The following is a 26,014-nucleotide window of genomic DNA, read 5'->3' as shown; positions in this document are numbered from 1 at the left end:
AGATAGAGAGAGAACATCTCTCTGGCTTTGTCTCTGTGTCTCCCTTTCTGAATTCTCTCCTTGTCAGTAATGATTAACAATCTCTCACTTCATTTTTACAAAACAGATTTACATGACTGCTCTGGTAATTCACCTTCACTGTAAATTTCTTCCCCCCAAGTCCTTGCAGGGGTGCAGTTGGGAACTGTTGATGATATGAAATGCACAGCCATGTTGGGGAGGCAGCAAGCACAGCACACACATTTCTGATAATGAACTCTTATCAGTAACATGTTCTTTCTCCCCTTCTCCCTTCCCTCCCCTCTCCCTCCTTCTCCCCTCCCCCTCCCCCTCCCTCTCCCTCTCCATCTCCCTTGCCCTTCTCTTTCTTCTTTGTCTCTAATGCACTAGCAATTCTCATGACACTCACTGGGGAAAGAGTCCAATAAGATCATTGCCTTGGGAGCACAGCAAAGGATCTTTTCTCAGTTATAGTATTAAAGAAAAGACAACACACAGCAGCACAGACTCTGCACATATAGGCATCGTGCACTGGTTACCATCATGTCCACTGATGCCATTACCACTAATGGAAATACTGGCTTTCCAAAAATTGTTCTTGTTATGGTTCATAGTCTTTGAACAGCTTTTCCAAATTTATCCTTTGACCTGCACCTGAAAAAAGTACTTTTCAGTCCTCTATATCAGTTCAATTATTTAGCTCTTTTAAAAACTGAGGCCATTGCTGCTCTTTATTGTCTCACTTACTTACATCTAGTATACTACGATCCAGATTCACTTTTGTTCTCAAAGTTCAGGGCTTTACTATAAAAGACTATTCCATTGTGTATGTGCACTGTGATTATTCATTCACTTTTCTTCTGATACATATGTTTGTTGTTTTACCAGTTTAGGTATTGTGAAAAAATGGTCAATGGACTTAACAGGAAACTCTTAGGAGGAAATATAGGAGAACACTTTTCTAATTTTGGGCATAGTGTTGTGATTTTAAATATGACATGAACAAATGCCACAAATCATAAAATAGATGTACGTAGCCATTATGGAGCATAGCATAGACACTTCTTCACATGTTGAAAATATAACTACTACAAGAAGTCCCAGATACTTTGTCCCCCACATAGTCACTGTGGCATCATCTAGCAAAGATCCAGACATAGCTAAAGTGTCTGGTGGATGAAGAAGAAAGAAGTGTGATCTGCAGACAGGTTGAAGTGCTTGACAGCCAGGGAAGGAACAAGGAATCAGTTTTACTTTTTAATTGACTATTATTTATTTTTTTAACCTATTTACTTTATGTTCCACTCACTGCCCCCTCCCAGTAATCCCCCACAATACTTCCCCCATCTCTGACTCTCATCCGAGTGGGTGGGGCTCCTGGCTCTCTCCCCACCCTGGCACTTCAAACCTTCGCAGGGATAGGCTCATCCTCTGCCACTGAGGCCAGACAAGTAGCCCAGCTAGAAGAACATAGGCCATGTACAGGCAAAAGCTTGTAGGATAGCTCCCATGAGGAAATAGTTTTAGGGAGAAAGTGAAACTTGCCTTCTGTGGACACCAGGATAGTCTGACATCTCTCTCTTCTTTCAGACACTGTGGCCCAAAACATTTACCTTTTCAGTGAATTTTCTGTCACTCAAGTGAGTAGCATATTTTTTGTGAATATTTTGTGGGATTTGCCTGAAAATGACTATATATGTTCTGAATTTATAATTTAATTATCAGTATTACCACGGGTAAATAATTGCTATTTATGACTTAATTCATAACAATTATATCAGCTTTGTAATCAATAAGAGGCAATAGTAATAAGGAAGCAAATCAGCTACTATTGCAAGGGACAGTTCTCTAAACGGTCCGAGAGTCCCCCCCTGCTCCCCACTATCTCTGTTAGCTTATGAAGATAAGTTTGCATCCCCACCAACATGCAACAGCAGGGAAATTGAGAGTTCTTAAGATCAGCTTGAGGGTGTGGTCAAGGATAGAGGCCTAGGGAATCTATGTGTTCATAATTTGTTCATAACTATGCATGCTATGTTTCAGAACCATTTGGATGTGACAATTTCAAGTCCAAACTACAAGGATCCCAATAACCTAGAATTCCAGGAAATTAAAATCTTTGGAACACAGGAATTCCGCAATGTTAGAGTGAAACAGAATGGGAATCTCCTTCAAATGTCTCCTCAAGTCACTTACAATCCAAACCTGAAGGTACGAATTGCTTTTGTGAGGAGGCTTTCCACAAACCTCCATGGGGCCATGATACTTCTTGCTAAGGTCACATGGGCTGCTGAAGAACCAGAGCACCTCTGGGGCCTGGTGAGGAGGTTAGAGTATTGGAGAAGGAAGGTTAAAAACAGAGATGTTGAAGCCAACGTGGCTCCAGGTTTTCCCATCCTTATTCTTCTCACTCATTTTTTTTTCCTAACTGGATGTGGGGACACGATCCAACGAAGAGACTCTGAAAGTTGATGGCTTGTGCTCTAAGGTGAAGGGAAAGAGAGAGAGAGAGAGAGAGAGAGAGAGAGAGAGAGAGAGAGAGAGAGAGAGAGAGAGAGAGAGATCCTATAAATAAAAGTTTACAGGGCTTTTATTTATTTAATTTTTAATGTTTCTTTCCTTTTCATATGCTTTATTAAGACATCACATGTTCCCTATCATATGCATTTCCAAGAAATATTTTGTGGAAAAAGAATTGATGGTGCTAACTAACATAGACGGTGATTACATAGTGGTGTTCTCCAGATGTAATGGGGTCCACTGTTTCTGTATGACTTGTCTTCCATTCCTTTACTTCCTCAGTCCTGTGAGGAACCTTTCCTGAGTCAATTCTGATGGCTTCTCCTGAGGTTCCTCACAGAACCAGAGTGCTGAATCAATACTGATTGAGGATCTTTTAAGTTTGAGTTAACCTGTCAACTGAGACATTTATTAAATGGCATATTGATCACACTTGACATTTTATTATGACAATACATAAAGGGGATATATATATTTTACTAAGTTACATATAAAGGATTATGTGGCTGTTTCAGTCTGTGGCAAAGTGTAAGACAGCTGAAAGATACATATGTGAATACATGATTTGTTTATGACAGAAAATAAGATATTTAACATATCATCAAAGGAAATGTTTATTGTCTGAATCAGGATGGTCAGAAATACAATTAACATAAATGAAACTTTGTGAAAGTATTAAGAAGATGTCTAAACCAATATTAATAAAATATCTGCTTTGGTCTTAATTGATGTCCAAAGCTTAGTAAAGTAGTTGAAGCCAGCTTTCTGGAGAAGACATGGATGGAACACCACCTTGAAAGATATAGTTTTATGGATATGGAGAGATAGCTCAGCAGTTAAGAGCACTGGCTGCTCTCTCTGAGGTTCTGGTTTGATTCTTATCACCCAAATGTCATCTCCCAAAAATCTGTAATTCCAGTTCCACAGGACCAATGCTGCATCCTGTGGTCACTGCACAAACATAATGCAGGCACATCACCCATATACATAAAAAATATTGAATTTATGAAGTTGGTGTACAAGAAGTCTGAAGCAGAAAAGTTTTAAGTTTTTTTGTAATTAAATTTTCAAAGTTGAAAATTTGGTGTCAGTGATTCCGTACTTGAACTTTGTGATGAGTAAGGTCTGTTTTCTCTCTGAATTGGAATAGACTGAATGGATCCAGTCACAATGCCCTATTCTAGGGAAAAGAAAAATGGAAAAAATAACCACCAAAACAAACAAACAAACAAACAAACAAACAAACAAACAAACAAACACAGAGATAAAGTTAAAGGATAAGGCCCTTCTATCAAAAACGAAACCCTGGCCCCAGCAAATGAACTCAAACTTACTTTTCTGGCTAGGCTTATGCTACAGTCATTAAGTTTTCCATCACTACTTCAAAGAATCTCTTATTTAAAACAAAAATACAGAGAAAAGTACATTTTATATAAAGAAGATAGCTAGAAATGTATTCCAGAAAGGACCTTTTTTTCCCAGAGAATGTTTGTCTTGGAAATGGTGTCCAAGATGAGTTATTAGAACAACATCAAAAGGCTCAGAAGTCTTAAATTATCAGTCTGTAACTCCATACTAGGCTTAGGAGGTTGGAAATGAAAGTTTATATATGATATTTCTCATTACCCAATCTTACACTTAATTGGTATATCTGAGATCAAAAAATTAAGGTGATTTGTGTAAGATTCCAGAGAACACTGGAACTACAGCTCAAGCAACATTACATATGTGCCCTGTAATCTAGGCACTCCACACCACAGAGGGACATGATATGGGGAGGTGATGAACAAGAAATAATGGCTTAACTTAGAAAGAGGAGGAAAAATATTTCTGACAAAATAAATGGTAGTCAAGTGGTCCCTGGAAGGACTGGACAAAAGTTTGATCATAAGAGGTTTTCCTTGGTCTTTCTCTCTACAATATAGAAGGTTTCCATAGAAGAGTTGTATTTTCCTTTGTCACTGACTATACCCTAAGCACATATACACTTGTGTCCTCATATGCTGTAGTATGTTGTTTAAAATATTAAAATCAGGGCATAAGGATATAGTAAGAATAACATTTATACTTAATTTCCATAAAAAGATTCAGGTCTTGTAAAGCTTTTGTACTGAGGATGAATTTCCATTCTTGCAGGTTGCCACCATCACAAATATCCATCTCAGGCTGGGAGAAGCATACACGGTTGAGTGGGACTTCTTCACAAGGGAGGAGGAAAGGATAGATTGCTATCCAGATGAGCATGGTGCTTCTGAGGCAAACTGCACTGCCCGTGGCTGCATCTGGGAGGTAACCGTGCCGAAGATGTTCATGTAAACTGAAAACCCTTGAAATACAGTCTACAAGGTCTTATCACAGCCCTGTACCCATGGGCTTATTTACATCCACAGAAAGGCTCCACATAAATATTATTTCAGTCGAGGAGTGGGATGTATTTATCATGTTGTTTTGAGACCAGGAAATTTAAATTCATGCTTATGTAAATGTTATAGACACGAATGAATATATTTATGGCTTTCTCTGCAGATAATTTGTCTCTTCTAGCTCTGTTTGATAACTCCATATCCCTGCTGATATAGGATGCTGACTTTCTTTCCAGAAATCCAACACTATTGGGGTCCCTCCTTGCTACTTTGCTCATGAGCTGTACTCAGTCAGCAATGTTCAGTATGACTCACATGGGGCCACAGCTGACATCTCCTTGAAGGCTTCTACTTATAGCAATGCCTTCCCCTCTACACCTGTGAATAAACTGAAACTGAAAGTGACCTACCACAAGAATGAAATGCTGCAGTTTAAGGTATGTACTATCAGGTGTGGACAGGGCCTCTCCTGTTCAAATATTCTTTGCTACTTTGTGTTACAAAATTCTGACAAAAACATGTCATTTTCATAGCAAAATACTTTAGCACATCATTCAAATTATGAGATCAATTAGATGTCCAATGCTATAGAGAGATCTATCCTAATTTCAAATTGAGAAAATAACTGTGCCTAAGGAAAATTGTTGTGAGAGAACACGTGGAGAGGAATCACATGAGTCTAGTAGGAAGATAGGAGAGTTATGGCTGAGTTTGTTCTGGAATAAGAAGGGAAATGGGGGAACAGTAGGTGTGTTTGAAACTTTGAGATCATCTTGCTCATTCCTATGGACTCGAAGAGGGAGAAGCCCACGAAACCACTACCATGTTGCTAAGTTGCATGTGTATCTATGTAAGGTAGTGATTTTAACTGAAATGTGAAAATCAGATTAATGATTGAAAATATAACAGGAGAAGTATGATTTTGAATAAAAATAGTTGGAGACATCTTTGTAATACTCATGAAAGTGATTGTTTTTCCTTTCACAGTTTAATTAAACCAAGGGAGTAGGGATTGACTAGCTACTCTGTTGTTTGTCTTCTTATTAAATTGTGAGCTGCTCCTAGACAGGGATTTGTCTTCAATCATGGTGGTATTGGAATCCCACACAGGCTGCTAGATAGTGAGCTGTCAAATGCTGCTGAGAGAGTCTAAGTCAGTGATCAAGGCAGAGAGTCCTCAGAATCTGAGCTCCATCTGGACTTGAGCTCTGTGTCTTCTACTGTGATTTGTTGTATGTGTGTGGTCTCATCAGTGAAGTTCAGTGGGTGTGCAGCCTCAACTCCTCCCCACTCACCATTTAGCTAGACAGTCATGGTCTCTACCATGCTTACATCTTTCTGAGACCATGTTAACACTCTGAGTCTTTGCTTTTGGTTTATTTGTTTGTTTGTTTGTTTGCTTGCTTTTTTGTTTTTTTGTTTTTTTGTTTTTTGTTTTTTTTGAGATAGGCTTTCTCTGTGTAGCCCTGGCTGTCCTGGAACTCACTCTGTAGACCAGGCTGGCCTCGAACTCAGAAATCCATCTGCCTCTGCCTCCCAAGTGCTGGGATTAAAGGCGTGTGCCTTACCAGAACTTTTTGCTCTCATTTTTTGTGCTTGGTTTACTGTGACAAAGCTTTTATGATTTATCCTGTATTTCTTCTATGAAACCACCTTAATGCCCAAAATAATTTTCTTCTTTGTAATCAGAACCCCCCCCCCCATTTTTTTCAGAATTTATATTAGCTCACATCCTTCAACTGTGCCTAGTTCTTCTGTATTATTTTCCATGATTCGTAGTGTTTCATGATAGTAACTTCGGCCAATTTAGTTCCTATCTCCACGATTTATTATTGAACCAACAGTAGAACGTGGGTCCTTAATTACTTAGCTTATATTTCATTTTCAGCAGGAATTTTTGAAATCAAAATAGGTTTTTTAATTCCATACTTTCAGATCCCCTACATTTATATATAAAACTATATCATGTTTGTAAATCCCACACCAATTTCAGAATGAAGTTTTGATGCTAACCACAATGTTGAAATGAATGAACAAATGTTCTAGAGCCCATAATAATGAGACCGAAACCCAGATTAAGCTATTTCATTGGACATTGTTTTCTGGTAGGTTGATTAAGTCCTGGACTGTAAAGTTGGAGAAGACAAATTTACAACATCCAGTCTTTGTCAAATATGCTAAGAGTATGCTGAGTTATTCAAAGTGTTGTTTTAAAATGACAGATAACTGTGAATATTTACACTATTAATGTCATGCTTTGACAGATTTATATGTTGTACAGTGGTCTATTAAGTGTACTTAGGATATCTGGTGTTTCGTTCCTCTAAAATTTTGTGAGGTAGGAATCCAAAACCTTCACATGTCATTTTGAATTATATGGTACAATAACATGTAATGGGACACATTTGTATTTACATAAAATGATTTCTTCTGGCCTAGATCTATGATCCCAACCACAGTCGGTATGAAGTCCCAGTCCCTCTGAACATCCCCAGTGCTCCATTGAGCACCCCTGAAGGCCGTCTGTATGATGTACTCATCAAGGAGAATCCATTTGGGATTCAAATTCGCCGGAAGACTACAGGCACTGTAATGTAAGTGACTCCTGGTCTGAGTCTGTGATACTGCTGTTCTAAATATTCCCCACCAGTTCCATTATAAGACACCCTGGCTCCAACATCATACTGCCTATGTTGAGATCTATGATATATCAGTTACTTTCTGTAGCTTTGATAAAAAACAAACCAAAACAAACCAAAACCAAACCCAACCAGAACAAAACAAAAACCAACCAAACAAAAATAGCCAAGAGAATTTGCAAAAGACTTTGAGTTAATGGCTTCTGAATGTCAGAATCTATGATTCTATGATGGTGATGTGGTAGACATGTCAGTAGAAAAGTTGAGAGTTCACATCTTGAACTGCAAAGAGGAAAAGAGTGCCCCACTGGGGACCAAGTATTCAAATACATGGAATTATGGAGTATATCTCATTCTAACCTCCACATCTGAGGAAATGTGTTCTGTATAGAGGGAATCTTTAATACTCCAAGGGCAATTACTAAGGTAGTTCCAAGTAAGTGTGTATTCACTATATAAGCCACAAGCTGGAGAATAATTATCAATTTCAACTGAGGGATTTCATTGAGATAACTAAGAGGACAAGGATGAGAGACAGAGTCTGGATACAAGATAGGCTTTAGAACAGGATCAGCCTCCGAGTCTCCACCGGAGGTTCTCATGAGCAGTAAGCAGGCAGGAAAGCAAGAGTGTGAGGTTGTGTCAGGTGCTCACATTCGAAGCCTGGAAAGAGGTAGAAAGTGGACCATCACTGGTCAAGTGTATGGAGTGGCATGGGGAGTATGGAGTGGGAGTGTGATAAAGTGATTTTACTTCCTACTGTGCATAACAGTAAAGGGAAGTAAGGATACAGTGTATGAGAACAATTAACGGTGACTCAGGGATGATTGTGTCTCCTGCATATTTTGTTGGGTAGAGACTATATTTTCCTCTGATGGGTGAAAATATAAGGCTCCGTGGTCCTTACAAAGGTGGTGTCTGGAAACCACTAGGAAGCTGATTTTTTTTTTTTTTTTTTGCAAATGTTCCTTTCCCTTTTGCAGCTGGGACTCTCAGCTCCTCGGCTTCACCTTCAACGACATGTTCATCCGCATCTCCACCCGCCTGCCCTCCACATACATCTATGGCTTTGGGGAAACAGAGCACATAACCTTCAAGATAGACATGAACTGGAACACATGGGGCATGTTTTCCAGGGATGAGCCCCCGGGGGTAAGGGCAGAGTGTGGTCTGTTTTCTCTCCCTCCTCCTCCTCCTCCTCCTCCTCTTCCTCTTCCTCCTCCTCCTCCTCCTCCTCCTCCTCCTCCTTCTCTTCCTTCATCCCCAGCTTCACCGGACAGTTACCTTCTGCTATTAGATAAGTGGATCATTTTCATGTGCCTTGTTCCTCAAGTCTTTAGCTTACTCTGCTAAGAATGCTGGACACAACTAAGCAGGCAATTTTTGTTTCTTTCTCAGGGATCAGTTTTCCTAAACTCTTCTGTTTTATCCTCTTTACTCTCAGTACAAGAAGAATTCTTATGGTGTTCACCCTTACTACATGGGGCTGGAGGAAGATGGCAATGCCCATGGAGTCCTCCTGATGAACAGCAATGCCATGGGTAGGAAAATGCCTTCATCTGTTGTTATGTGTGCTGGTTTCTCTTCTATAATGTCATAACATAGTTGACATAGCTGTCTGTGATACAGCCTCTCAGGGAATACGTTTTTGTGATAACCACAAACAGGGAAACAACAGAATTGAATGGATTCATAATATTTTTAATCAGTTGGTGAAGCCAGCTACATAAATTGAATTAATTTGAAGCTGTGAGTCAGAATATTCATTTTAGGAGAATGAGGGTGTATAGATCATTTGTGTGATATATTTTAAAGTGGTAAATAGCCAAGAATCTGGAAAAGAATAGATACAAAACTGGAGCAATATGAGCACAATCTCTAGTGGAATTGACCGTCTTTGTGTCCACAGTAGTTTTGTCAGTATACTCTATTTGTAAAAATTGTCATCTCTGGGAACTTTGCAGGAAATATAAACGATGCTCACTGCACTGTTTTTTATATTTATGAATCATAATGAATTTGAGTGTATTTATAAAGATAAATTTGAAAAACACCATAGTAGCATGACAGGGTATCCCAAAATGGAAGCATGCTTGCATGGTTGGGGGACTTTCTGTTAGCTTCTTGTTCTGTGTGGGTTAACTGCAGAGTACCTGTTGTTAGTACACTACAGTATAAGAAAAAGTTAGTGAGGATTTCAGGCCTGATTCTTCCTCAATGTGAAGATTGTGCATTTAGACTGTCTTGTTTGTTTGTTTGTTTTTTTGTCTTTTTCAGATGTGACCTTCCAGCCCATGCCTGCCTTGACATACCGAACCATAGGGGGCATTCTGGACTTCTATGTGTTCTTGGGCCCAACTCCAGAGATTGTTACTCAACAATATACAGAGGTAGGAAGGAATTAATTTGATTCTGCAGCATATTCCTTACCCCAGATCCCATTTTATTCAGCACATTTTGTGTTCCAAAGCATGCATCCATTAGTGTTAACAGTCACATAATAACCATAATTGTTAGCTGTCTCTAAGACAGGAGTATTGTACAATAAAGAGCAAAAATCTTCATCCCTATAGCCATTGAATTTATACCTCCTTAACATATTATAGAAGAACAGACATGTTTTCACACAGACATTCTAGTAAGGCTAGTGATAATGCTGGAGATGGTTGGGGTGGTGATAATATTTATAGTAAGAGGGGATGGTAATCTGGATAGAAGTGATAGTAGTATTGCTAGAATTAGTAGTCTCACTGATTGAAGTAGTGATAGTGACGCTTGTGATGGTGCAGTTGTTGGAGATGAAGTGGGCAATGACTGGACTGGATTAAAAGTGATGTTGGAAATGACAGTGATGATACTGCTGAGGATGGTGGTTGTCTTTGTTGTGTTAGTAATGGTGTAAATGTCGAAATGAGGGCAGAATTGATGGTGATAATGGTTGTGATGGTGATCAGTGTATCGTGGTATCCATGACTGGGTTACAGTGGTGATGTTTAAGGTATTTTTAATGGCCATGATAGCAGTGATGATAAAGGTACTGATGCATGATGGGACAGAGTGGTGTGACATTGACTGTACAGTAACAAATACATGTGCAAAACTATTGCCACATACATGTCTGTAGGATCATGTCACATGTAATTCATTGTTTATAAAGATACTATGGGATAGATACTACCAACATCCCCCGTTTGACAATTAAGAAGCAAACACATAGGTAACTTCATTTTGTCCAATGTCACAATCTAGGAGGGTCCGGAAATTATACTCTGACCCTGGCAGCATGTGTGTGGTTGTTTTATTTATAAATTAGCCATGTAGGAATCAGAAGGAAACCTAAAGGAAAACTCCAGGCTATGAGTAGATTTCCTTAAGGAAATGGGACCTTCCTCTTTCAGGATTTAAGTTGGTAGATTGCGTAGCCCTTTACTACTTTATATGCAACCTCCATTGTGCTTCTTCTGTTTTCTAGTTGATTGGTCGGCCTGTGATGGTACCTTATTGGTCTCTGGGATTCCAGCTGTGTCGCTATGGATATGAGAATGATACTGAAATTGCCAACCTGTATGATGAGATGGTGGCTAAGCAGATTCCCTATGTACGTACATGTCATAGTATATGGTCTCTGTGACCTCATAGTGAACTCAAATATCTCTATATTATAATGTGTTGGATGAGTTCTGCAATGACACACTGCTTTACCACATGTCACAGTGTGTCTGTCTCCAACAAAATACCTTCTTAGTGCACTCATGGTTCAGTGTGACAAGAAAGAACTAAGGCTGGACCAAGGCAGTTTCTGCTGTACCATGTTTCTACTCATTTTTTTTTTAAAGCATGACTTCAAGACTTCAAGACATTCAGTCATAATATTCTTCATAAGATTAAGAGATTTTTCTAATGGTATTTATGTCTAAAAAACGTTGACCCAAACCCAGTCAGCTATTTGTGGATACAGATTGTCTTCAGTTTCAAAACTGATAAAGCACTTTAGCACATCATTTGATTTGTTTCTTCTGGACCATTGCTTGCTCAATGCAGTAGACTTACAATGTGTTTATAGTGGAAAACACTGAACCTACCTTATTCTTTTCTTTTTATTAGATATTTTCTTTATTTACATTGCAATTTTTATCCCCTTTTCTCATCCCCCCCCAAAAAAAACCCACCCTATCACACCTCCTCCCCCTGCTCACTAATCCACTCACTCCTGCTCCTCTGTCCTGGTATTCCCCTACCCTGGGTCATCGAGCCTTCACAAGACCAAGGGCCTCTCCTCTCATTGTCCCACAAGGCCATCCTCTGTTACATATGCAGCTGGAGCCATGGGTCCCTCCATGTGTACTCTTTGGTTGGTGGTTTAGTCCCTCAGAGCTCCAAGGGGTACTGGTTGTGAACCTACCTTTTTCATTTGAGAACTTTGGATCCAATACTTTGAAGGGATACTGTAGATCACTATTACAACTTATTGAGTTGTACTTTTGTTTTTATTTTTCAGTGTTGTTCAACAGATGAGAAGTAGTGCCTCTAATAGCCCATATTACAAGAACTCTGATGGCTCTGAACACTGGCTATTATATGCTAACTACATGTTGTGTTTTGCATTACCGTGTAGTGCCTTTACAGTTCATATTGTATCAGGACTAGACAACTAACCTTATTTTCTCTGAAAAAGAACCATTGATTTCAATGGTAGCTTCCACGGGAACAGCACCACACTCACATCTTACATGTTCTGTTTTCATAGTACTTTCTTTTACAGTGTTTATATTTATTTTTTCTGTCACCTTTCCAGACATACACAAGCATCATCAACTATTTGTTGGTATGGTTGACTCAGAGTTTTTTCATTCTTGAGTAGATATTAGATGAAAACAATCATTGACTATCCTAAGATCCATATCTATATTATAGTATAAGTCTGGTTTGAAATGTTCAGAATCAAAGCTCTGGTGTCTGGACTGTCTCTAACAACAGCCACTGTTCTTTGTGTCATCCCAGGATGTGCAGTACTCAGACATTGACTACATGGAGAGGCAGCTGGACTTCAAGCTCAGCCCCAAGTTCTCTGGGTTTCCAGCCCTGATCAATCGCATGAAGGCCAATGGGATGCGGGTCATCCTCATTCTGGTTAGTCCTTGTATGAATGTGTGGCGGTGAGTGGGACAATGGATGGACTTGTGCAGCGGTCACCTTAGGCTGTCTGCCCTTTCTGTTCTAGGAGAGAAAAAGAAGTGTTATTAATCTAAGTGTATTTTGGGAGAGCCAGAGAAACTCTACAGTGCAAGTTGAACTGGGGACTTTCTTTTTTTTTTTCTAATGTATCCCCTTTTAATTTTCTGTCTTAATTTTTCCACTTGCCCTGTTCTCTGACTGCAGGATCCAGCCATTTCTGGCAATGAGACACAGCCCTACCCAGCCTTCACCCAGGGTGTGGAGAATGACGTCTTCATCAGATATCCCAATAATGGAGGCATTGTCTGGGGAAAGGTATGGGCTATGTGATGACCCAGCAAGACTCACCCTGGGCCAGAGTCATTATTAGTGCTTTTCTGGAATGTTGATTTTGTGTTCCTTATGTTTGGTTTCTGATCTTATGGTTTTCATTTTTTTTCAGTGCATATCAGTAGATATTCTTAAGGTCTTTGTGGAACCCATTCTTCTTTAGAGTAATCCTGTTTGACTACTGTGACATAAGACTTATAGTTCCCTAAGACGTTATTTATTATGTCCAGTACATTGCTGTTAAATTTTTTCTCTTCATAGGTCTGGCCTGATTACCCTAATATCACTGTGGACTCCTCTCTAGACTGGGACATTCAAGTGGAGGTAAAAGGCCCCTTGTGGATGCTGGATGTTGTCAGGGTTGCCAGGAAACTAGATACTAGATGTATATAGTTGCTAGGATACTAGATGTGTATACACTTAGGACAGAGACATTCAAGTAGGAATAACTTAGGAACAACTGTAAATGGATGAGGTAGTTTGGGGGATGCTCCTTGGAGAAGGCAAGGGGGTAGTGGGGGTAGGAATTTGTAAGGGTGGGACTGTGAGGAGGAGAAGAAGGAGTCTAGACCCAAGTGAAGAAGTTTTAAATTTAAGTTTTAACTGTCCAAAGCTCAGGATACCCTTGACCAGTCCATTCCATACAATAAGAATGATTTCTAAATGCTGGGAAGGCATATCATTTGTACTTATACACCTTTACTGTAAATATTCTTTAATAAGTCAAGAATATTGCATTACACATGTTCTATTCAGATGTATAACTGTGGGGGTATAAGAATTCGTTGAGTTCAGTTTAGTAAGTGCTCACTTCCTGCATAACATATTCATTGATAGTAAGTGGATTGTATTTCCCTCTGGCAGCGATACCGAGCTTATGTGGCCTTCCCAGACTTTTTCCGTGATTCTACTGCCCTCTGGTGGAAGAAGGAGATTAAAGAACTCCACAGCAACTCACAGGATCAAGCAAAGAGCTTGAAGTTTGATGGCCTATGGATTGTAAGTGTGTCTGTGTGTGTACGCGTGAGCTTGCATGTGTGTGTGTGTGTGTGTGTGCATTTGTTTCCACATGTGGATCCTTGGCATTGGGCGAGGTAATAATAATTTCCAGAAAAAGTTTAGACACAGCCAAGTGCCAATCATCCAATCAAACTTAGAATTGCCCTCAATGTAGTACCAAGGAACTTGTCTAAAGTTTCTGCTGTTAAACTTCAATAACAACTAATGGATATTGTTTAAAACATTTTTTTGTATTAAGGTGGAAAATAATAAACGATCTAGCCAGTCATATTGAGGTTAGTTGCTCTTCCTAGTTTGTACTTCCCTGGTGGATTATGGTCCTCTCTGGGTAGGATCTACAGAGAAGAGATTGCTGGATATTAAGTGTGTAACTATTTCTTTGTTCCCGAATTGAGAAGATTTAAGTATCTTTAAAAATAAGTCACAAGTTTGCTATTTGTAGGATATGAATGAACCTTCCAGCTTTGTGAATGGGGCAGTTCCTTCTGGCTGCAGTGATGCTACTCTGAACCACCCTCCCTACATGCCACGTAAGGACCTTGGGCCCTCACACTTGCACAGTAGCTAGAAAAAGATGAGCCCAGCATGCTAGGGGAACCCTGATCACCAAGGCACATCTCCACCATTATTTTTGTGCCTGAGACAAGCTTATTGTTTTATCTAATGGGAGATGTTTGAAAAATTTCTTTAATTTCTCCAGAAATCCTCTGACTATGATAATATCTCTGTGCTGTCAGAACTTAGAGAACTTTTTTTTTTTTTTACCAATATGTATTAAACAAGGAGCCCATGAACTTTGGAATTATTCACATCTATTGCTTAGCTCCATATACTACATTTTTCTGAGTTATGTAACCTTACAGAGACATTACCAAATTAAAATTTCTACACTGTGAGAGGCAGATCACGCTACCCCCTCACAGTAATATGATAAGAAAATATGAAATGACTTGTGCGTTAAAAATGATGGGACTGAAAGGAAAGTCCAGCAGTTAAGACTGAGTACCATTCTAACAGCAGACTCAAACTCACTGGTAACTCCACTCCAGAGTTTCACATGCAATCTTCTGGCCTCAGCAGGCATCATCATCATCATCATCCTTCTCTCTCTCTCTCTCTCTCTCTCTCTCTCTCTCTCTCTCTCTCTCTCACACACACACACACACACACACACACACACACTCACTCACACACTCACTCACACACACACACTACACACACACACACACACACACACACACACACTGAAATAAAAGTAAATCTTTCAAGTGTTCTTATATCTGGACCTGCCACGTAGTGAATATTTGACAACATGAGCTCTTCCCTCACCTCTATTTTCCTTATTGAATTTGATTCTGAAAATCAGTTACTGTGTTACTTAGAGAGGACTATTCTTCTCATGACCCTGGGAAGGGAACCTGGAACCAGATAGAGGCCATTCGTCTTAATATATCCTAAAAAGCAGTTAAGGATTGAGAGTCAAGAGTGATATTCACTGACTTTCATCATTTCCCTCAGACGTTGAAGGCAGAGACAGGGGCCTGAGCAGCAAGACGCTGTGCATGGAGAGTGAGCACATTCTTCCAGATGGCTCCCGGGTGCGGCACTATGATGTACACAGCCTGTACGGGTGGTCCCAGACCAGACCCACCTATGAGTGAGTGACCATTCTCTGGTTGATGGAATGTGTAGGAGGCAGTGGTTGTGGGTTTATCTTCCCTAATTTGTCCTTCATTTTCCATACTATGGACTGAAAAATAACTTACCTGTAACTTTGTAGAGATTTACGATTAAAGTTGGGATGTAAGATTAAAAAAAATGTACCATCACATCTGTGGGAAGCAGTAGGGTTGAGGACACACTCATATGGGGGTGCTAGGTTATTAAACAACATAGCATGTGTAGTAGCAAGAAGCCTCTTCAGTTAGAAGTGACAAAACAGGAAAGGGTGAGGATAAAACTTCCCTCCTTTATCTCAGAATCAAATAATCTTTTTAGGTGTTTGCTATTTTATTTTTGTCTGTTTCTTAATCATCCTGGACATTTTCATAAAATAGTCAATCCTTATTTAATTGAAAAACACCATGTTTTGTATATTACATGTATATTACCAATTATTTTATGGGAAACTTGGAATTTCTGTTTCCTCCTCAAATATAGAAATCTAAGCATTGGATAAGTAACTTATAACCATTATTGTCCGAGGTTTGGTGACAACCTCTGTGTTCATCACATGAGATTTTGTGGTGATTGTTTTTGTTTTTGTGTTCTGTTTTGGTTTTGTAAACAATGAAAGGCATGGAAAGGAATCCCTGCATTATTATCCCCATCACTAGCCAAACCCTCCCGAATCTCTTCTCCAGCTTCCCTCCAAGGATGCAGTAAATATTTGACACCATTCTTTAAGCACATGGTTTTGATAGGGAGGCTCTATTTCCTTTTCCCCAGCCTTTCTTCAATATACCACCTTGTGTCCCAACCAGAGCTATGCAGGAGGTGACAGGAGAGAGAGGGATCGTCATCACACGCTCCACATTCCCCTCTTCTGGACGCTGGGGAGGACACTGGCTGGGAGACAACACAGCTGCCTGGGACCAGCTGGGGAAATCCATCATTGGTGTGTGGGTGTTCCCAGGGACTTCTGCAGACAGGGGTGGGAGTAAGATCCTTGGTGAAGGGGGAGAAGGGTGCAGAGAATGTCCTGTGCTGACCCTGCTGCATCTCTCATTGCAGGCATGATGGATTTCAGCCTCTTCGGCATATCCTATGTAAGTGTCCTTTACATGCTCTTCCTCCTTAGGAAGGTAGCAGTGTCTCTTAGAAAGCACCAAGAGCTGACTTTGTTCCATGTTGTTTCAGACTGGGTCAGACATCTGTGGGTTCTTTAATGATGCTGAGTATGAGATGTGTGTTCGCTGGATGCAGCTGGGTGCCTTTTATCCCTTCTCCAGGAACCACAACACCATCGGAACCAAGGTAGGACATCAGCTTCACCTATACTATGTCACTGAAATTGTCACCTTAGTTTCTTTGGATATTCCTGCTGTCTGTTTTCCCTGAGACATCTTCAAAGCCACTAAGTCCTCTTATTATAAACTGTATTCTTCAATACTATTTTTGTTGACTTTTTGGTTAGAAACTCTTTTCCATTGTATTTCATGAAAAATATTTTTAGTTTTTTTTAATTTTCTGAGAGAATCTTGATGACTTTTCTCATTCTAATTATTATTATTCTAGAAGTATTATCCTTAATTTTCTTTAGTATAAGACACTTTAGTGTTGTAATATGCAGTTCCAATAAGCCTTGGGTGACTTTGAATTCTTAAGTGTCTGGGTGGGTTTTGAACACTTTCCTCATTCTGCTTTAGAGACAAGACCCTGTATCCTGGGATAAAAACTTTGAGGATATTTCCAGGAGTGTGCTGGAGACCAGATACACCCTGTTGCCATATCTCTACACCTTGATGTACAAGGCCCACAAGGAGGGCAGCACAGTTGTGCGGCCTCTTCTCCATGAGTAAGTGTCCAGCAGGAATCCTGTTGTACAGTGAGCAATTTACTTATCATGTCAGATAGAAGTGGATCCAAACAATATTTCACATTGAGGCAACAAGCCAACTTTTGTATGAATGCTCATGACAGAGTATCTTTATTCCTTTTTTGACTACAGTGTCATAAGTAACACTTGTGTTGGGTGTAAGGCATTTACTGAACTCAGGAAAGGAAACCACTGAGCCCAAGATTTCTTTCTCTTGCGGCCCTACAAAGACTTCTGTTTGGTGTAGGAGTTTAGATATGTGGCCCTTGACCAGAGCATGCTTGTATATTATAAGTGGATATTCTAGGGAGAGATGGCAGGAAAAGCTGCTTCTTTGCATTACAGTGTAGAAATGGAAGATGCTTTGTAGCAGATACTGTGTATCTGAAGTTTGGAGAATATGCCCTGTGGGATATTGCTTCTATTTAATCCTTATCAGTCTCATGATGTATAAGGAAGGTAGAGGGTGTAAGTGGATTTGGGGTTTAAACTGGAGCACTACTTCAGGAACCTGCTCTGAGGTCACACTGGGGTCAGATTGGTGCCTTCATTTCTGCTTTTAGGTTTCTGGCAGACCGGGAAACCTGGAACATAGACAAACAGTTTCTGCTGGGACCAGCCTTCCTAGTCAGCCCTGTGCTGGAGCCTGTGAGTATGGAGACCCTAGGGGTTAAGAATTCCACGAATGGGCTGGATGACTGGAATGACGTGGGGTTTGGAGAGAGGGGATCTTGAGAGATGGTTTCGCACTCTACATTTTCATCTTCTGATCCTTCTGAGCTAGATTCCACATATGGTTGTTCTGCCTTTATGGCTTTAATGCCAGCCTAACAATTCTAGCTTCAGGACAGTCAGGAAGAGGAATAACCTTGTCAAGTATTTAAGAATACAATCATTTTCTGTGAGCTGAGCTCAAGCAGAGAGGGTAAAGTGCAGAAAATGTAAACATTTCTTATTTTCTGTCATTCTTAACTAAAATTAACTGGAGAACCAATTGCAGTAGTATTGTTTTTCTTATCTTTTTTCTCTTTAATTAGTTCCCCATTTTTGAGGCTAAAATATAATTACACTCTTATACCCTACCTCTGTGTCATCTATTGATACTTGTTAGTTTTCCCCTTCATTCTGCACATGGTCTTGAAGCTAGAAATTAAGCTATTTGTTCTGTGTATAGTGCTTTTTCTTTAAATAAAACGAGTAGATAATTAATACATCCTGCATCTTTTTGAGCCTGAGTAATTTTCTTCTGCGCTATAGTCAACAGTTCCTTGTTGTTTCTTTACGGGGGAGATGAAAATATCTATAAGAGAATGGTGATTATTATTTTCAGAAGTCCTGTAATCCAAGGGGCATTGTGAAAGCACCTATTTTTTTGTATGCTAATTTATGCGTCATTTTTGTCCCCATAAGATAGATGATGTAATTTTGTCTAAATGTGTTAGCCTTAATATCATTTTAACTCCTTCCCAGTGTATAGTGGTCACTGTGTCTTAGATAGCTGAGTCCTCTGCCCACACTTTCTTTGTATTTTATTTCAGAATGCCAGAAATGTCACTGCATATTTCCCTAAAGCTCAGTGGTATGATTATTACACGGTAAGTTTTTCCTTATATTTATATAATCCAGTAGCATACAGAGTGTCTGGATATGATAGAGATAGCCACCTTGTGTGGTCTTGATTGACCACTTTACCTTTGTGGCTTGATTTCATATCTTCTGAGCATGACCAGCTACCCTTCATGTAAGCCCTCTGAAAGGACACACAGAGCATCTCACTGGTGCCAGGCTTGCTAGGAATCTTCTATATATTTGAGTCTATAGCTATGTGTTAATATCATTACAGTGTAGAGACACCAGTACATTCTTGAAATCATGCTTCAGGATTAATTTTTGTTTATAGAGGTTCTTAATTGTAGAGATCTTTTCCTCTTTGCATTTTATTACATGCAAACTCTCTGAAGCTGGAGACTTGGCCCAATGTAGGGAGATGCTAGCATATAGGCCTAGTGACTGGAATTTGATTGAGAGTTTTCTTGTGGCTCCATGCCCCAGTGTAGGGGAATGCCAGGAAAAAGAAGTAGGAGTGGGTGGGTAGGTGAGCAGGGGAAGGGGGAGAAGATAGGGAGTTTTAGGAAGGGAAACCAGGAAAAGAGAAAATATTTGAAATGTAAATAAAGAAAATATCTAATAAAAAAGTTTTCTTCTGATCTATAAAATAAATAAATTAAGTCAATGTCTGTAGTTTGTAAATTTAAGAAGAATTGCTCTGTGTTACCACTAAAGATCAATAGTTATGAGACATGTATAAATATATAAAACACATAGGCACATATGGTGCAGGACTTGGATGTTCTGAGCACGTTCATGTAAACAGCCAACAGAAGCTCTCTATGATGCATGTCTGGGGCAAGCTAAGAGTGCAGCTGAAAGGGTTGATCTCCTCTAACAAAGTCCTCTCACCACGGTATGAGGAGAAGAAAGTATCAGGCAGACAAAAATCAGAGAATGTGCCAGCAACTTGTGTCACAACCCAAGTGGATTGCGGCGGGATTGGGTACAGGATGGATGAGGAAGAACACAATGAATTTCTTCCTCCTCTCTATTCTGGGAGCACCTAGTCACTCCTTCATGTTCTTTGGTATTGGCTAGTTCTGCCTTTAGGGTAAGGATGCTCTAGGAGTTTATTAGTAGTTAACAGTTTAAATGACTCTCATATTACCTTCATTTGAGTGTATCTGTTGCCTGCCTTATACCCTAGTCATGAGACCTTATGGGTATGTTGGAGGTGTCTGATATAGGGCGTAGACTAGTTTTAAAAAGGGATAATCCGAGGACACCTAATTTAAGACAGTCCTGAGAACATACGCCATCTTTAAGTTTGTATCCTAGGCTGCTTGCTAGCTTGTTCTAGTGCTGACCCTGCCCAGGTAAATGTGTTTTGTTGAGCACTAGGTGTAGGAATATGAATACATAGCGTTACGAAGCATAGCACGAGTAGCTAATGTTTGCTTGCCTTAAGGACTGGCACATAAGTAAATGATCTCAGGTGCTACATTTTAAAAGTGAAGAATGAAGGTTACTGAGGAAAAGTTTCCTGGATTGGCGAATTTCACTAATGGTGCTAAAATTAAAGGGAGTTGCAGATAAAGCGGAAGTAATTGACATGACCTTCAAAGACAAAGGTGAATTGAGCAAGCCCTACAGAGAAAAAAAACAATGTATGTCTCTTATTTTTATATTTTTAATGTTGTACCAGAACACAGCTAGATGCAATCTATATGAATACTCACCTGTGAAGTAACAGTGTTCAAATACTTAGCAGGGGACAATTGCAATGTCTCCTGGTCAATGTAGGATGGACTACTGGGGCTGCTAGTGCCTTCTAGTAAACAGATACCAACACTGCTGCTCTATATCCAAAAGCCATTCTTGTGAAGGCAGCCTCACAAAAAAGAATTATCTATCACTAGGTATCAATGGAACCAACATCAAGGAGAAGGATGCCCTGCTGTGTCTGAGGTAGTGGAGAAAGGTTTAAGGTCATGCATCAGGAGCAGTGTCAGGCTGTATCTCACACAAGAGAGACAAGATAAAAGTATGAATGAGAGAAGAAAACTTGGGTAGATTCTGATTGTGATTTGTAAGCAGTCCTAGTTACTAGTTGTTTCCTAAGAAGCAGGAGTCAGAAATGTTAGTTACCTGGTAGATGCATGAGAAAGAATGAGAAGTAATGGCCAATCAGTGGCCTCTCGGTGAGAGAAAAGGTCTAATTTTTCCCCGAAGAGAATGTTTCAGGGGCCAAGAAGAGTAGCAACATTTTCCAAGGTCCCCTCCCTAACTTGGAATCAGTGTAGAGTAAGATTTTTTTGGGATCCACATGAGACCCTCATGAAGCCTGTTGTAACCCTCCCAGTGTTTTCCTGTGTCCCCCAATGGCCTGGCATTTTCACAGGAACTTATTTATTTATATAGCAAAGGCTGCCCCCTCTCTATGTCATCCTTTCATAGAGGCCTTTACCTCTTCATCCTCCTTTCCTCTTCTCTTCCCCTTCTAGTATGAGAGGGTAGGAACACCCTGTATATCCCCCCACCTTGGCACATCAGGTCTGCAGGATTAGGCTCATTCTCTAACACTGAGGTTAGACAAGGCAGCCCTGTTGGGGAGCAGATTCCACAGTCAGACCACAGCTTTAGGGACAACCTCCTTCCAGTTTTGGGGGTGAGCCACATGGAGACTGTGCTGCACATCTGCTACAGATGCGCCAGGGGCCTCGGTCCAGCCCATGCATGTTCTTTGATTGGTGGTTCAGTCTATGAGAGCTCCCAGGGATCCAGGTTAGTTGACTCAGTTGGTCTTTCTATGGAGTCACAGAATCTTAAACTTTAAATGCAGCAGCTTCAACACAGCAGAGGGGAACAAAGTATGATAATGACCTCTGTTGAATGGTGGTGAGCAGTTGGCTTGTGCAGGGTCTGCTTGGGTGCACTCTTCAGGGAGGTTGTGCATCCTTTCCCTCATCATCTCTTCTCCTGCCCCAGGGTGCAGACATTAATTCAACCGGTTGGACGACCTTGTCAGCCCCTCTTGAGCACATCAATCTTCATGTCCGAGGGGGTTACATCTTGCCATGGCAACAACCTGCCCTGAACACCAACTTAAGGTGAGTGATGGCAGAGGGGCTCAGTTTTGCATACTGGGTGAGCTCATTGCTTTGTGATGGAAAGCCACATTTACATCATTCCTGATGCTAAAGGTCAAAGTAGTTTTCTAAATATGCTTTTTTCTGCTCTCTGTGCATTGTGCTTTCCACAACTGGGCATTTTGTCCACATCTGTTGACAGGGTGTGCTAAAGCAGCAGGTGGCGTGTAGTAAAGAAGGATGGTTCTGCCTGCCCTCTATCTCTGTCTGTGTGTATCTCTCTCCCTCTTTAGTGTGTGTGTGTGTGCATGCAGATGAATGTTGACCCTCTGTCCTTGGATTTTTCCTGTCCTCCTGAGGATCTGTGGACTGAGAGCTAGATCCTGGTTGAGTTTAAGAGAACTTCTTCTCTGTTCCACTTTAAACCCTTTCAGTTTTCAGGACTCTGACAGCTCTGATGGTGGTCAGCCTCCCAGCTTTTCTGAGGGCTGTTGCAATTTTAGTTCTGAGACCTCACATCTTGAGAAAACTGCACTCGGTTGGTTCCTCTCCTGCCCTGCTCAGACTGTCTGTCCCATGCTCACTGCTCTTGACCCCCTAGTTCTCATTTCTGGATTAGCATTTCTGATCTGTTCTTCTAAAGCTTTTGTTTTTTACCTTTACTCCCACCCCACTCAGCCCTTTCTTTGTGGTGAGTCAAAATAAGGGTTCAAGAATACAAACTCAAGTGTCCAGTATATCACTTTTGCTTTATAACATTTTTGGTTCAAAACTGTAGCCTAAACTTCTACTGAAGAGTTCCACATTGAAGACAATGTTTTACTGAAAGAATTATTGTATTTATTAATAACAGACAAGGACTTGTTACAAGAGTGTAACCTATCTGTTTCTTTGACTATTTCCTATTGCTTTAGCTATCTAAGTTGTAGATTTTTAACTAAAGCTATATAATCCAATGCTGACTTGTTTTTTCTTCTCTTTTCAGTTTGAGGCTATTCTGTACACTCATATCAATTTACCTTGTAAAAACAAAAGTTTTATTTTTTTCCATCCTTGAAATCTGAAATCCTTCATTAGTGAAGAGACCATAATATAAAGTCTATATCAGTTGCTGTATATTAAATATGCTTTCTGTGCTAAGGAAATTTTTACTCAGAAACAGATAAGATATGGCTCGCCTACATAATGGTACCTCTGTATTGTGAGTGAAGACACTTTCTCATATAGGGATGCCACAGCACCTCTGTCTGAGACTCTTCCCTATTCTCACAGTCCGCATTCCTTATGGCAATGCAGCCATAGCATTCATCATAGCTGATGTAGTGATTTTGATGCTCATGTACTGGGTTCCTGTCTGGATATTTGTTGTTGAGGTTTGGGATATTTCTAACTGTGACAGCAATACTGGAGAAAGTATCTTCTAGAATTCTTGCCTCTGTCTCTGAAGGAAATGGGTATCTGGGACTAGTACCTTTATGTACTTGAAATTTGGTGTCCATAATAGAGCTCTAAGGATTTGTTTCTTGTGTAAATCTTGGTCCCCACAGCCGGAAGAAACCTCTTGGTCTTCTCATTGCTCTGGATGAGAACAAAGAAGCAAGAGGAGAGATGTTCTGGGATGATGGGCAGTCAAAGGGTGAGTGTCTTAAGAGGGTAGGCCAATGTAGATCTGCACCGGACTCTGTCCCTTTACTCCTGCTGGTCATCCAGCTGTGGATGAAATCTTACCAGGCGTCCTCGTAGCAGATTTCAGAGAAAACATTTGCTTTTGGTTGTACTGGTCAGAGGCCATGATGGATGAACCACCAATAGAGGGAGAACATCTCTCTGTATTTGTCTCTCTATCTCTTGTCTCACTTTCTGAATTCTCTCTTTGGTCAGTAATGTTTAAAAGTCTCACTTTATTTTTACAAAACACATTTACATAACTATTCCTTTAATTTGCCTCCACTGTAAATATTTTCCTCCCCATGTCCTTTGGGGGAAACTGTTAATGATATTAAAGGCATAGTCACGTCAGGGGATGCAGCAAGCACACACATCCTGATTATGGGCATCTTATGTGTGTCAGCACATTTCCTTCCTTCCTTCCTTCCTTCCTTCCTTCCTTCCTTCCTTCCTTCCTTCCTTCCTTCCTTCCTTCCTTCCTTCCTTCTCTCTTCTCCTCCATTCTGCCTTTCTTTCCTTAGTCTCCACTACATGAACAATTCTTATGACTCTCACTAGATCATTGCCTTGGGAGCACTGCAAAGGATACTTTCATGGTTATAGAATTAGCAAGAAAACAAATATGTGGCCTTGCAAACTATGTACTCATATAGGCATTGTGTCATGATTACAACAAAATTAATTGATACTTCCATAACCAGTAATGGCAGTATTGGCTCTCTAGAACTTGTTCTTTTCATGGTTCATAGTCTTTGAACAGAATTCACCAATTTACCCCTCTACCTGCCCCTGGGAATTACTGTTTCTGCTTCTGTTTATGAGCTCAACTACTTAGCCCCAATATAAAGGGTCTATGCATTGCTTCTCTTTTGTTGTCTCACCTACTTCTCCTAGTGGGATATGATCCAGATTAATCTCTGCTTTCACAATGAAGAACTTCCCTCTGTTTAATACTAATGACTATATTGTTGTGTACATGCACTTTAATTATTCTCATTCATCTGCTGATAGATATGTTTGTTGTTTCACATTATGGATATTTTGAAAAAATCAAAACAGACTTAACATAAAACTGTTTTTCTCCATTGATTTATTTATTCATGTTACATCCTGATCAAAATCCCCTCCCTGCTCTCCTCCCAAGTTGACCTTCAAAAATACCTTCCTTCTTTACCCCCTTCCATTATCCTCAGAGAAGGTTTCACCTTCTCTGATGTGTAGCCTTGTGCACCATCCCACCCTGGGATCTCTAGTCCCAGCACGACTAAACATATTCTTTCCCACTGAGGCCTGGCAAGGCTGTCCAGCTGGGGGAGCAGGATAAAATGGCAGGCAACAGAGTGAGAGACAGACCCTGATCCAATTGTTAGGGGACCCACAAAAGGTCAAGTTTCATGTCTGCTATAAATGAGTAAGAGGCTAAGTCTAACCCCTGCAGGCTCTTTGGTTGGTTGTTGTGTCTGGAAACCACTACAGGCCCAATTTGTTGACTCTGTAGGTCTTCTTAGGGTGTCCTTAACCCCTTTCACTCACTCAATCCTATCCACCACTCTTTCACAAGACTCCCTGAGCTCTACCTGATATTTGGTTGTGACTCTCTGCATCACTTTTCCTCAACTAATGGATGAAGTCTCTCAGGAGACAGTTATTCTAGGCTTCTGTCTGCAAAATAGCAGAGTATTATTAATAGTGTCAGAGGTTGGGATAGGTCTTAAGTTGGGGCAGTCATTGCTTGGCCATGCCCTCACTCTTTACACCATCTTTATTCCTGCACATCTTGTAGACAGGACAAATTTTGGGTTGAAGATTTGTGAGTGGTTGATGCCCCCTTCCCTCCACTAGAAGTACTGCCTGGCTATAGGAGCTTTCTGTAATCTCAGCTTCTAGGAGTCTCAGTTAGGGTCACCGCAATAGACTCCTAGAAGCTTTGCCCATTCCAGGTTTTTAACTAGTCCCAAAGATGCCCCTCACTTATGTCTGTTCTTTCTCCCAGCCCTCTCCCACTCCCTAAACCTGATCATCATCTCTGTTCACCTCCTTACCCCTCTTTCTACTCAGTTCCCTCCCTCCCTCCATCTCCAATGTATTTAATATTCTCTTTCTGGGTGAAATTCAAGCATC

The 26,014-nt window shown here is 40.4% G+C and overlaps 1 protein-coding gene across 1 annotated transcript in view; it reads left to right on the top strand.

The window, feature by feature from the left end:
- The window catches only part of Mgam (maltase-glucoamylase), a 130,743-nt gene that overhangs the window by 39,744 nt on the left and 64,985 nt on the right, over positions 1–26,014 (top strand). The window contains exons 23-45 of the mRNA XM_085840664.1: positions 1,591–1,640; positions 2,044–2,211; positions 4,657–4,809; positions 5,120–5,320; positions 7,323–7,477; positions 8,506–8,674; positions 8,967–9,063; positions 9,800–9,912; positions 10,995–11,120; positions 12,524–12,652; positions 12,902–13,012; positions 13,289–13,351; positions 13,892–14,026; positions 14,490–14,577; positions 15,566–15,704; positions 16,531–16,664; positions 16,781–16,815; positions 16,907–17,023; positions 17,416–17,564; positions 18,149–18,233; positions 19,124–19,180; positions 22,125–22,246; positions 23,773–23,861. Of these exons, the coding sequence (XP_085696790.1) occupies positions 1,591–1,640; positions 2,044–2,211; positions 4,657–4,809; positions 5,120–5,320; positions 7,323–7,477; positions 8,506–8,674; positions 8,967–9,063; positions 9,800–9,912; positions 10,995–11,120; positions 12,524–12,652; positions 12,902–13,012; positions 13,289–13,351; positions 13,892–14,026; positions 14,490–14,577; positions 15,566–15,704; positions 16,531–16,664; positions 16,781–16,815; positions 16,907–17,023; positions 17,416–17,564; positions 18,149–18,233; positions 19,124–19,180; positions 22,125–22,246; positions 23,773–23,861 (2,685 nt within the window). The remainder of the gene's footprint in view (positions 1–1,590; positions 1,641–2,043; positions 2,212–4,656; positions 4,810–5,119; positions 5,321–7,322; positions 7,478–8,505; positions 8,675–8,966; positions 9,064–9,799; positions 9,913–10,994; positions 11,121–12,523; positions 12,653–12,901; positions 13,013–13,288; positions 13,352–13,891; positions 14,027–14,489; positions 14,578–15,565; positions 15,705–16,530; positions 16,665–16,780; positions 16,816–16,906; positions 17,024–17,415; positions 17,565–18,148; positions 18,234–19,123; positions 19,181–22,124; positions 22,247–23,772; positions 23,862–26,014) is intronic.

The sequence above is a fragment of the Mus caroli genome, unplaced genomic scaffold (assembly GCF_978045245.1).
Source record: "Mus caroli unplaced genomic scaffold, Mus_caroli_1 scaffold_7, whole genome shotgun sequence".
NCBI lineage: Eukaryota > Metazoa > Chordata > Mammalia > Rodentia > Muridae > Mus > Mus caroli.
Note: the sequence above shows the minus strand (reverse complement) of the source record. Positions and strands in the feature narration are given on the sequence as shown.